The sequence below is a fragment of the Hyperoodon ampullatus genome (assembly GCF_949752795.1).
Source record: "Hyperoodon ampullatus genome assembly, chromosome: 3".
NCBI lineage: Eukaryota > Metazoa > Chordata > Mammalia > Artiodactyla > Ziphiidae > Hyperoodon > Hyperoodon ampullatus.
The window spans coordinates 98,107,047-98,120,155 of NC_136916.1; the positions used below are offsets into that span (position 1 = coordinate 98,107,047).

Sequence of the window (13,109 nt, forward strand, 5' to 3'; positions counted from 1 at the left end):
TTTCTTGATTCGTCTTTTTACCCTTTCTTCTTAAAAACTGTGATTATTCCTTTACCATCACCTCCTTGCATCCCCTCACATCTCAGGCATAAAAATCCTTTCTACATGCATCTGTCTTCCAAAGACATTTAACTCTTTCAGTAAGTGCACAGCTACTGTTTTGTGTTTATCATTGGCTACTAGACAGTGTCTGTTCTTACACAGAGCAATCTCCCCTTATCTGAGGCTTTGCTTTCTGAAGTTTGTTACCCATGGTCAACTGCAGTCTGAAAATATTAAATGGAAAATTCCAGAAGTAAATAATTCATAGGTTTTATTTTCTTATTTTTTATGGGATATTTTTAAATTTCTGTTTTTTTATTTTTTTTATTGAAGTAGAGTTGATTTACAATATCATGTTACTTTCAGGTGTACAGCAAAGTGATTCAGATATATATATGTGTGTGTGTGTGTGTGTATATATATATATTCTTTTTCAGATTCTTTTCCCCTATAGGTTATTACAGAATATTCAGTACAGTTCCCTGTGCTATACGGTAAATCCTCCTTGTTTATCTATTTTACATGGAGTCGTGTGTATCTGTTCATCCCAAACTCCTAATTTATCCCCTCTCCCCTTTCCCCTTTGGTAACCATAAGTTTGTTTTCTCTATCTGTAAGACTATTTCTGTTTTGTAAGTAAGTTCTTTTTTTACTATTTTTTAGATTCCACGTATAAGTGATATCGTGGGATATTTGTCTTTCTCTGGCTTACTTCACTTAGTATGATAATCTCCAGGTCCATCCATGTTGCTGCAAATGGCATTATTTCATTCTTTTTATGGCCAAGTAATATTCCGTTTGTGTGTGTGTGTGTGTGTGTGTACACACACACACACACACAAACACACACACCACACCCTCTTTATCCATTCATCTGTCAGTGGACATCTAGGTTGCTTCCATGTCTTGGCTATCGTAAACAGTGCTGCTATGGACAATGAGGTGCATGTATCTTTTCGAATTAGAGTTTTCTCTAGATATATGTAGTGGGATTGCAGGATCATATGGTAACTCTATTTTTAGTTTTTTAATTGCACGGCATTCCGAGTATGATGATGAAATCTCACACGGTCCTGCTTCATCCTGCCCAGGACATGACTCATCCCTTTGTCCGGCAGATCCACACTGTAGACTCTACCCACTCGTTGGTATAGGAAAACACATACATGGTGTAGAGAGTATAGGGTTCGGTCCTCTCTTGGGTTGCAGGCATCCACTGGGGGTGTTGGAATGTACCCCCCCCCGTGGATAAGGGGGGACTGCTGTCCTGTGATTTGGGTGAAAGAAATGGCCCCATTGTAATGTGCACAGCAGGGGACGGGAGACTGCAGGAAACTGACAGAAGTCAGCAAACTCTTGTCCTTATCCTCGGAGGATCCCCATTTAGAAGGCAGTGCAGGGCTGCCAGAGACTACAGCCCTGGACTCAGAGTGAGAAAATAACCAGCACGATAATTTGTAGTCCCTTCCTGCCACTTCCCAGCTGTGGGACTACAAATGAGTGGTCAGGATGAGTAATCTTACCTCCCTTGAGTCTGTTTCTTCATGTGTGAAACAGCGTCTACCCTGCAGAGCTGTGGCGAAAATTAGAATGCCTGTAGCAGGGCTCTTTTGTGCCCGTCTCAAAAGGAGATGGTTCTTATTATGATTACAAGACACTCTTCAGCAATAACCATCAGGAAACTTTGAAAAACTAAAAGTTTATTGCTTATAAGACCTGGAAATTACACAGCATACCTAGGGCCCCACAGCAAGGTTGGGGTGGGGGGAGGGAGAGAGGAGAGAAAGAAAGAGAAAGGGCACGCGGGCCAGGGGTTCTGAATGTATTGGGGTCGAGGGTGGGTCTAATGTTTGATGGGCTGTCTTTATTGGTGAATTTAAAACATAAGGGCAGGAGTTTATAAAGTATGAGGAGAGGAAAAAACAAGTAGCCCAATGGTCAGTTATTGAAATCAACCACAATGTCTAAAACCAGAGAGCCTCAGTGCGGGGAGGTGGCCTGGCTCTTTATCTAGTCTTGTGGCTGGCAGTGTGTTTATTTGAGAGATAGCCGTCTTTGAAGGATGCCTCTTTGAAATGGATGCCTCAGCAATCAAAGCCACGGTCAGGCACTTGCGCTACAAAACAGAAAAAACAAATACAACTATCACCACAATAGCCTAGCCCACCCAAGCACCAGGGATGCTCAGTACCTTCCCAGGTAGGCTGGCACCAGAAACCCCCCAAAGCTGAGATGGAAAGGATGTGCCTTTAATCTTCTCAACCCAGAATGAGCAGCAGTGGGATACAGTGGACAGGGCCGGGCTTGAGTTGAAAGACCTGGACTCAGGTCAGGCACTCACCACGCATGTGATTTTAAGCAGCTCACCTCACCTTACTCCGTTTATTCGTCTGTTAAATAATAAAAATAATACCCATCCTGCAGAGTTGGTGTGAGTTTCAAATAAGCTAACATGCGAGGAGAGAAGGCCCTAATAAATGCGTGTTGTTAGTACTTCAGCAGTGGCGTGAGGTTTCCTGTGCTACGTGACTACTGTACTGTCAGGCAGCCTGGATATTTGGGACCCGCCAGTCAACCACATATCACAGTGGTTTGGACTTAGTGCAGGACCTTGTTCTCCCCAAAAGATATCAAAGTGCTTTCCTTATCTTGACTGATCTCCTGATTATCTCTCTGCTGCGAGGGATGGAGGCAAGATATTATCAAGCTTTTATTCTGCAAATGAGCAAATTGAGGCTTGGAAATGACAGAGCTATCCCAGGGCTTGGTAGCCTGGGTTCAGATCCCAGGACTGCCGTTTACTAGCTAAACTTGGGCACGTTGCCTTACCCGCCCCCACCCTTTTTTTTTTTTTTTTTTTTTTTTTGCGGTACGCGGGCCTCTCACTGCTGTGGCCTCTCCCGTTGCGGAGCACAGGCTCCGGACACGCAGGCCCAGCGGCCATGGCTCACGGGCCCAGCCGCTCCGTGGCATGTGAGATCCTCCCGGACCGGGGCACAAACCTGTGTCCCCTGCACCGGCAGGCGGACCCCCAACCACTGCGCCACCAGGGAAGCCCTGCCTTACCCCCTTTTTAACCTCGGTTTCTTCATCTATCATGATAATACCACCTACCTCGTAGAGTTAATACATGTGAAGACCCTCTTGGAACAGGGCCTGGTACTGCACTCCACGTATGTTTAACAGCAGGAGAGCAACAGAGACCGCCAGTGGGAGAGGGAGAGAAAGTCAGGCTGGACTTTGAACGTAGTTCACTTGTTCCGGTCAGATGCTCTGTTTCCTCCGGCAGAACACCAAAATAGTGCTTCCCATCTTCCGATTGGTATCCACTTTGTGAGTTTCAGTTGCATTTTGGCTATTTCTGTAAGATGGTGACACAGCACCAGTTCATGACTTGAGCCGTTTTGAAGCCCCTTCTTATTTGGCTCTCGGCTCCTGAGTAGAGGGCAGTTTTTTCTTTCCTTCAGTTAATAAGAGATTCCTCACCCACCTGTGAAGTTCTCTCTTTCAGAGTCAATCCTGGGTCCTCATGCAGATTTCTCTCTAGCACCTCAGTAAACCCTAAGAAATCCTTCTGTCTTGAGGGCCCAAGGGGCGGGTTGCACTTAGAACCTAGAACTGGAAAGAAGTTTGGAAGGCCCCTACTGACTCTGCCGTGGATTGGAACCATGCTTGCAGGAAACCACATCTGGTCTCACTGGCACGGGCAGTGTGACAGACCAGCGTGGACAGCCCCTCTTTGAGTTGTTGTTATAATGAAGTATTTCATGAAAAACCATTGTTCCACTCTGGAACAACCAAAGCCTAGCAGGAGCAAAATAGTGTTCCAAATCCAGCAAGAGAAATAAGAACAGTTCACCACTGTGACAGTGCTTCCCAGTTTACTAAGCGTTTCTCTGTATTTAATCAAAGGTAATCTAATCCTAGCTACAACCAAAGAAGGGGCGAGGAGGCTTTCAGAATAACTTCTGTCTGATTACAAAAGATTTTACTTGGTCCTTTTACCATACATGATGGTGTGATGATGTTTTTTGTCCAGGCCTGTTCATTGCAGAGAATTATGAACCAAGGACAGTTTGTATGGTGAAAGCACAGTTTGTGGTGAGACAGTGTTGGGGGCAGTGCCATTTTATGGCAACGTACGCCAATTGCTTCAGCCCTATTGTGCACCGGAACGAGATTATCTAGGCGTCTAGGTCTGTTAGGATCAAATCAATATTGAGAAAAACTTTCTGAAGAAGGCTGAGTTCGTGGCTAACCAGTAAGTCTCAGACAGGCCTTGTGTTATTTCACTAGGTCAATGTTTGGAAAGTTCCCTGAGCTGCTTCTTAATACCTATCCAGCCTGTCAACAAATACACAAAAAAAGGCCCAGGATTTAACAGACAAGATTGAAGCGATAGGAACGCGCTCCAGCAAGCAAGGAGAGAGCAGAGGGAGGGCTGCCCCAGATTCCCTTCCCTGTTGTGTTGTGTCTTTGTCTTGGGTCCGCTGGCCTCCCTCCAGCCACCTGCGGGCAGCTCTCTATGTCCTCGGGAAGCTGAGCCGCGGCCCTGCTGCCTGTCCGCCCCCCGCTGGGCACATTCTTGTGGTGCTGTGCAGGGGATGGTCACTGTGTGAGCCAAGTAGGCTGCATTGACAGCAGCTCACCAAGGACTCAAATCACAGCTTCTCTACCCAGCTGGACAATTCGATTGTTCCCAGGGACTTAGATGGGCCCCGGAGAAGCGGCCACCTGCCCAGTGTGTTCAGTTGGTGCCGCCTTCCAACAACAGCTCTTAGAATTTGAGGTCATGGCTTCGTCCCAGAGTCCATAACCGGGTCGCAGAGTCCATCACAGGGTCGCAGAGTCCATCACCGGGTCGCAGACTCCATCACCGGGCCTACCCCACACCTGTCACGCCTCCTCCCGCCCCTTGTCTTTTAGTGCCGGCCCAGCCCCCTGACCTCCACACTCGGGACTGTGTCCAATTTGCAGAACTGAAGAGGACAGCTTCCCTCACGACTTCTCAGACCTCTGATTCTTGAGACGTGACAGGTCCGGATGGAGGCTGCAGTCCCCAAGGAAGGCCACGGCCTTGCTCAGCAGAGGCAATAGAGCTGAAAGCTCTTTTTCACTTTAGGCAATTCGTGTGCATGATTAGACATTTATAGATTGCAGTCGCTCATCCAAAAAATCTAGGTCATCCTTTACATAGAGCTTCATGCTTCAGAAGCAAAGCCGTGCACAGGGAGGACCGTCCCCATTGCCGTCTGGTTTGGCTGAGGGAGTGGAGCTTCTGTTGCAGGAAGAGGGGGAGGTGGGCCACTCAGGGGGCTGTGAGCTCTCAGGGCACTGGTGTTTTCACCCACGTGGCCACAGGCTCTCTGGGGTCTAGTCGTCCTAGCTAAATGGTGCCAGTAACAGCCTTTGTGTTGATGTCATGAGAAGTGGTGGGTTTAAGGGTTCGGGTCTCCAGGAAGATTTTTAGTCTGTACCATGACTGCAGTGAGAAGGGCAGGGTTGGTATGTGGGTGTAGGGCTTTTTGGGGAGAAAAAGAGATACGGGTATAAGAGGTTGAGCCTTGTAGCATGCACGGCTGGAAGTCAGAGCTCTTCCCAGTATACCTAGGCCTTACCCCGCTCACCTCCCAGCAATCCCCCGAGGAGAGGTAGATGCCAAGGAAGGAGCCCTGGGCTGGGAGCCAGAGGGCCAGTCCTGTCCAGGACCTTCCACTCACCAGCCCTAGACCATGGCCAACGCACACACCTCGGTGTCCTCCTCTTTAAAATTGTGCCCATGGTGCCAGCTGCTAGCAGAGCTGTACGACTTGGGTGCTCAGCCCAGGTGATTCTGTCCGTTGAGCCTCAGTGCTGTGAAAACAAAGTCTTGCTCCCAGGCGTACCCATCCAGGGAGAGCAGTGGCTCTCCAGCTGCTGGGGCTTCAAGGACAGCTGTGTGTGCACGCGCACATTTTGTGCACGTGCACGCTTGTGTGTATCTAGATGCCGGGCAACTTGAATGCCTGCCCCAGCTCCCACCCCACCACCCTGGCCCAGCAGGATGGTGAATAAATCCAATAGCGCAACGGGAGCAAATGCAGTTCCTTTCCTTCACTAAGTGCCTCCAGGTCAGCCTCTCTGGGACAGGAGTTGAGAGAAGCCTGATTAGACCAAATCCCCTTTATGTAGGGGTCGATTAGCAGGTTTTTCTATTCTCTGTGTCCCTGGCTTTGGCTGTCAGCACCCTCAGAGAGAAGAGGTGAGTCTGCCCAGCCCTAACCCACTTGGGTAAGACGCTGCTTAAAGGCCTGTTGCAGAAGTTTGAAATCGCAGCTCACGGTTAAACTGAGACTGCATGTTGTCCAGGTCATGGTGTCCCCCAGCCAGTGCAAATAAGTAATTAAAAGCTAATTGTAACCAAGATATTCAGAGCTCCTGGACAGTGTGCCGTGCCAAGGAACAGAAAATACTCCAACTAGACCTCCATTTTCTCACTCACGTGGCAGGCCCCCCGCCATGGGTCTGGGTATGATATACCAGGTTATCCCAGAGGGAACCAGAGCGGGGCTTAGATTTATGAGGGCTGGGAGCTTCCCTTCTCCCGAATTCTCACCCTACGTTAAAATGTTCTTCCTTGGGGCTTCCCTGGTGGCGCAGTGGTTGAGAGTCCGCCTGCCGATGCAGGGGACGTGGGTTCGTGCCCCGGTCCGGGAGGTTCCCATGTGCCGCGGAGCGGCTGGGCCCGTGAGCCATGGCCGCCGAGCCTGCGCGTCCGAAGCCTGTGCTCCGCAACGGGAGAGGCCACAGCAGTGAGAGGCCCGCGTACCGCAAAAAAAAAAAAAAATGTTCTTCCTTGGGTTAGAGCACCAAGTACTCCAAGAAGTGGCTGTTGCTATGCATACATCTGCGAGGATCCACCCATGCGTCCTCCCCTCCTCCCTGAGGAGTGTGCTCATCAGGGTTAACTGGTCAGCAGTCACCAGGCAAGGCCCAGAGGGCATGAGAGCAGGAGTGAGGTGAGGAGGAAAGTGGGTCTGGGAGCACCTGGGAACGAGGTGCCAGGTGGGATGGAAGCTGAGCAGGCACCGCCCTTCCGACCCCGGGTCCGTGGATGAGAGCGGCAGCCGTGGTGCTGAGAGCTGACTGCAAGCGTCTCCTCCCAGCTCCACCGTCTGACTTCATATTGGTGGCTTGGAATCGGCCACAGTGGGAGTATTAATACCACAGAAATCTGCATACACCACTGCTGAGGTGTTGTGAGAATTAGAAATAACATCAAAGTGCTGAGCATAGCCCCTGGTATTGAGTAGGACTTCAGTAAATAATAGGTGCAATGCCAATTACAATAATTGAATTAAGTGTCCCTCCCCAGCCTCCTCTTGAATACAGAGGTCTGTGATGCAAATGCTTCCGTTGTTGGGCAGGCTTAATGGTTAGAATTTTATGCCACGTGTTGTGCCCAGTTCTCTTTCCCATAACTTTTTCTATTCATCCTCTCTGGTTCTGCCATTTGTGGCCCCACAGAACAAGTCTAAACATTCTCCCACAGTGAACATTACAAATATTTGAAGATAATTTTAATATCTCTACTGAGTCTTCTCCATGGTAAACCTATTTGGGTCCTTGAATCTTTCTATATGTGACTTGGTTTCCATCTCACCCAGGATACTGCTAAGCCCCTTTCCCTAATATATGAGCATCCATGGAAGGATGCTAGCCGGCCACAAAGAACAACTGAGATAGCACGTCTTAGATTCTATTCATACTGGATAAGTCTGCGACTGTGTCCATAACTCCAGGAACATTCTAATGCATACCCTACAAATACATTTCAGTTTCTCCTGCTTTGTACCATAACGTACGGGAATAGGAGCACTACTATGTAATTCTGTGAGGACAGGTGCATTATAAAACCTATGTTGCCGGATGCTGACTTGAAACCTCACATCCGTATAATTGTGGTGGATTCGATTGCGGTATTGCCCCCTCGCCCAACTTTACCTCCTCTGTGTCAGTGATCTTTTCCATATGACTGTGAGGCTCCTGCCCTTTGACTTGAGATTCAGCAGTGACTTTCTTTGGCCAACAGAATAAAGCAGACGTGACAGCGTGCCAGTTCTAAGCCTAGGCCTAAGAGGCCTTGGATATTTCCAGTTGCCCTACAGCACCCTGCCATCACCATGAGAAGAGCATACACTGGCTAGCCCACTGGTCCAGGGAAGTTGGGGGGGGGCATGTAGGATAGGAGCCCTAGCAAAGCCCAACCTATATCAGCCAACCCCTAGCCAACTTAAGACTCTTGAGGAAAAAAAAAAGATGACTGTTTTCAGTCACTGAACTTTGGGATGTTCTGTTCTGCAGAATTTTTGTGGCAGGAGATAAATATTACAGAAATTATGTGGGCCAGGAAACAGATAGCAGCACTAACCCCACCTCACCAGAGTGTAAGCTTAGAATAAGTAATGAAAGATTTATAAAACTATAACAGGCTAGATGAATACTTCTTAAAAATGATGTATCAAATTGTAACTTTGTTTCTTTTATAAACTGCGGCCAAAAAGAAAATGTGTGTATATTATATATCATTAATGAAATAGCTAATGAAAAAAGCAAACTCAATATCCAAAGATACATGAAAAGTTAAGGGGTCTCCTAATTGGTGTAGTTCACTCATTTACTCAAGAAGTGTTTAATGAGTAACTGTCATGTATCAGCACTGTTCTAGACCCTGGAGATATGGTTGTGGAAAAAACAGACAAGGTCAGGTCTCATGAAGCTTATATTCTAGCAGAGACTCAGAAAATAAAAATCAAATAAAAAAAGATAACTTCAGATCACTGGTAAGTGTTGTGAAGAAACTCAGGAAGGATCATGGCTACCTTAAGTAGTTTAAGGAAGACCTTTCTGAGGATGTGATGCTGAAACTGAGACATAAATGACATGAATGGGCCAAGGGAAGAAAGGCCACACTGACGAAAATAACAAATGCAAAGTAGCAATAAGCTTGGAGGGTTCGAGGTATAAACAGTGGTATAGAGAGGAGTAATATGGTATGAAATGAAGTGGGAGACTAACGGGCCAGAACATGTAGAGCTCTGTTGGCTGTAGCAAGGAGTCCATGTTTTATTACAAGTATAATGGAACCCATTGAAGCGTATTAAGCACATGACCTGATTTATGGGTTTTAGGAGCTCACTCCTGGCTGCTGTGTGAAGAGCAGTTTGTGGGTAAGTGGATAAGAGTGAAAACAGGGAGGTCAATTAGGTCATCGTGGTAATGGCTACAACTAGCATGATGGCAAGGATGGGGAAACAGGGAGAGGTTTGAGGCATATTTTGAAAGTAGAATCAAGACTTGCTAATGTATTGGATGCGAGGAAAAGTGAGAAATGAAGGATGACCCCTAGGTTTTTTGTTTGGGTAACTGAGAGGGTGGCTGGTGGTACCATTTCCTGAGATGAGGAAAAATGGAGGAGAAGTGAATTAGGGGACGGAGAGGTCATGAATTTTGTTTGGATGAGTTAAGTCAGAAATTACACATCTACGTGGATTCGCCAAGTAGGATGTGGGACATACGAATTCAGTACTCAGGGCTGAAGATGTCTGTTGGGCAGTCGTGAGCATATTGGTGGTATTTTCGCCAAAGGACTAGATGAATTCCCCTACCTAGAAGAAAGAAATTAAATTTTTTAATTTAAAACTTAAAAAGTTTTAGACTTTAAAAATTGTTAGAAAAAAAAGAAGTGGGAGGACTAAGCCACAGAGCACAGTAACACTTAAAAGCTCAGCAAAGGAAGAGGAGACAGAACAAGAGCTGGAGAGGGAAGCTGAGAGAGTGTGATGTTGTGGAAGCCAAGCGAAGAAAGTGCTCCAGGAAGGAGGAGAGAGTTGTCAGCTTGGGCTGGGTTAGGTTGAATGCAACTCAAGTCATAAAGTAAGATGAGGACAGAGGCATGAACCCTTGGATTTGGCAATGTGGACCTTGAAAATAAAAGATTGGAGACCTTGAAAATAAAAGATTTTGTGGAATAAGAGAGGTAGGAGTCAAAAATGGTATGGATGAAAGGGAATGGGAGATGAGAAATTGATGACTGAGGTTTTGCTGAAAAGGGGAACAGAATGGAGAGGTGCCTAGAGTTTCAGGTTTTGTTTTATTTCGTTTCATTTTGAATAGGAGATTTTGGGGTGTGCTTAAATGCCAGTGGAAGTAAACCAGGAGAGAGAAAGAGGAAAGTTGATACTGGAGGAGAGAACTTGGACAAAGACAGTGTCAGTGTCCTTGAGAAAAAGGAGACCCAGAGCTCAGTGGAAGCATTGACCTGTGAAGTGCCTTCCATGGTAATAGAGGAAGGCAGGCAGTAAGAGTAATAGAATGCGGGTAAATTGGTGGATTTGGCGGTGGGAAGGTGAGTGATCTTGTCACGTTTGCTTATACTTTCTCAATGAACTATGACTTTAAGTCATTATTTGCGAGTGAGCCAGAACTTCTGAATCCTGAGCCCAAATGCACTATGTCCTTCATTTACCATTTGGTATACTTGGAAGGAATGAAAATGATAACCCCTTTTGTATAATGTGCTTTAAAGAGCTAGCAAATGATAAAAGAATTCATGTATATTATTTCATTTGTTATTTTCCCCTGAATCATTCAAGTTCCCAGTAGGAAACAGAATTCACATGGTTTGTTTAAATGAAGACACTTTAATGATGGGGGACTACTTACAGAGATGAGAGTGGAATTAAGAGATACTGCACCCAGGGCTTCCCTGGTGGCACAGTGGTTGAGAGTACGCCTGCCGATGCAGGGGACGTGGGTTCGTGCCCCGGTCCGGGAGGATCCCACATGCCGCGGAGCGGCTGGGCCCGTGAGCCATGGCCGCTGAGCCTGCGCATCCGGAGCCTGTGCTCCGCAACGGGAGAGGCCACAACAGTGAGAGGCCCACGTACCGCAAAAAAAAAAAGAGATGCTGCACCCAGAGACTATCAACAGCCAGAAGTCATTACCACCCTCAGGAACAAAGGGTCAAAGGAGATTAGTATATAGTATTAGAGCCCAGTGAGAGCTAGAGCCCTCAAAGAGGGACCAAGCAGCGTGGTCACTCATTGAGGAGACCTGTAGCTACAGGGAAGTAGTGCCAAGCAGAGAGGGAAGGAGAAAGAAATACCTACTTCTCTCTCCTCCCATCTCTTGCCAATGCATCCCAATGGCTGAACCCAACTGGAAGCTGGCTAGCAAGGAGCCTGGTGATGCAGTCCATGGTGAAGGACAAAGACTAGATCTGCAGTGAATAACCAACACAGCCCCTAACACTTCATGCCGTAAATGTTAAAAGATTTTGAAAACCACTCCAGGGGGAATCTTTGCACCCAATGCCATTGTATGGAATGCATCTTGTTATGTGGTACCAGCAGGATTTGGAAAACCCAAGTAAGGAGCTAACCATGATCTTTGATACAAATCATCATGGGTACTTGTAACCCACCCATAATCTCCAAAAGTCATGTTTGCCCATAGTCTTCCTCCTTTATTGCCATCCAGAGTGCATTGCCTGTTAAAACTAGGGAAGCTTACATTTCAGGGCCCCTCGTTTGCATGAGCCCCCTTCCAAGGCCATGGGGCAGCCCTAGAAATGAATTCATATGGTTATATGTTTTTGTAAAACTTGCAAGAATAAGGTATTTTAACTGTCATCTGTTAAGACTATAACTTTTTTCCCTCTGACCCCAGAAAGGACTTCCTCCTTCCCCCGTTATATGCCTTTCAGGCATCACAAAGCCTGGATCTGCTTCTGCTTTCAACAGAGACTCACATGTACCGGTGCAAATGTTATCCTTTCCCCACGATTCTACCACCTTTCCGGCAGCGTGGTTAATGAGCCTCAAAATGGACACTTGGGGGTGGGAAGGTTGCAGCCGGAGGATAAAGAGAAGCAAAGAAAGAGAAGCAAAGAACGGAGGGATGGATGTGTGGTGCCAGAGTCAGTGGGGGTGGGGCGCTGGGCCTGCAGAGCCCGCACTCTGATCTTCCACCGGGAGTGATGGGGGGCTGGCAGGTGTCCCACCAGGTAACTGATTCCTCTCTGGGGCCTCACTCAGAAGCTGCTCTTTATGTTTTCAGATGCAGACGGAAACCTGTGTCGAAGTAACCAACTGTTGCAAGTCATGCTGACCATGCACCGAATTCTCATTTCCTCTGCTGAACTGCTCCAAAAAATTATCACTCTATATCCTTTAGCACAGTGCCTGGTGGTCCCCAAATGGGATTCATTCAGCAGTATCTTGAAATTTGAAGGATGCTTTCACTTTGGTTGGTTTGGCATAACCCTGAGTGGTTAATGGGTTCATACGTCCTTTCAGGGACTGGTGTGCGTGTCTGTGTGCATGTGTGTGTGTACACATGTATGTACGCATATGTATGTATGTGTATCTTCTGTTGGGCGAGGCAATGTTATTGATGCTGATTGCTCTGGGAAGAGGCCAAAGAAATCAACATGCAAGCACCGTCTTCTTTGTTAGTTCTTGCTAGTGAAAAATACTTTTCCTGTAGATTAATCAAAATTCATATTCATCCCGTACAAAATGGCAAGGGTGCAAGCATGACTCAAGTGATAAACTGCATTCTGGCTTTCCTGTCCAATTCTTCAGCCTTCCCCAGGTTCTGAAGAGAGCTTCCTGGTGCCAGAGCATCTGGAGAGTCTGCTGGTGCCTTTTTGCTTCACGCAGAGGCACTGGCTACGTGCCAAGCAAACCCTGCTGGATTCTAACCTTCTTTTGGGGGTGTGAATGGAGTTGGGTGGAGAAAACGGCTGCCTTCTCCCTCTCCCTGATGACTGATGACGCTGTGGGCTGTAGGTGGGCTGCGACTGTTTAGCACCTCGAAGCCCAGGTCCCTGGCACTGAGTCATGCTTTGTAGCTGTTCTAATCCTTTACCACTCTCCTCAGCCATCCCTTTTCATCTCATGGCACACAGAAAAAAACATAAAAGCCGTAAAGACTGAATCTCTTCTCTAAAGTGACTCAGAAACCTTTACCTCTCATCTCAGAGGAGGTGTTTTCAGTGGCATTCCAAGGGTGCAACCTTGGGA

General features: G+C 47.1%; 1 protein-coding gene across 3 annotated transcripts in view; it reads left to right on the forward strand.

Annotated features, from left to right (window-relative positions):
• RASGRP1 (RAS guanyl releasing protein 1) overlaps positions 1 to 13,109 on the forward strand; it is a gene marked incomplete at both ends in the record, with an annotated part of 75,972 nt that overhangs the window by 25,982 nt on the left and 36,881 nt on the right. For 2 of the 3 annotated variants that reach the window (XM_079701103.1, XM_079701104.1), the window contains one exon: positions 12,142 to 12,254. In XM_079701103.1, coding sequence (XP_079557229.1) covers positions 12,142 to 12,254 — 113 coding nt within the window. Of the gene's footprint in view, positions 1 to 12,141; positions 12,263 to 13,109 lie in introns of all 3 variants that reach the window. The other variant, XM_079701102.1, reaches the window with a different exon arrangement.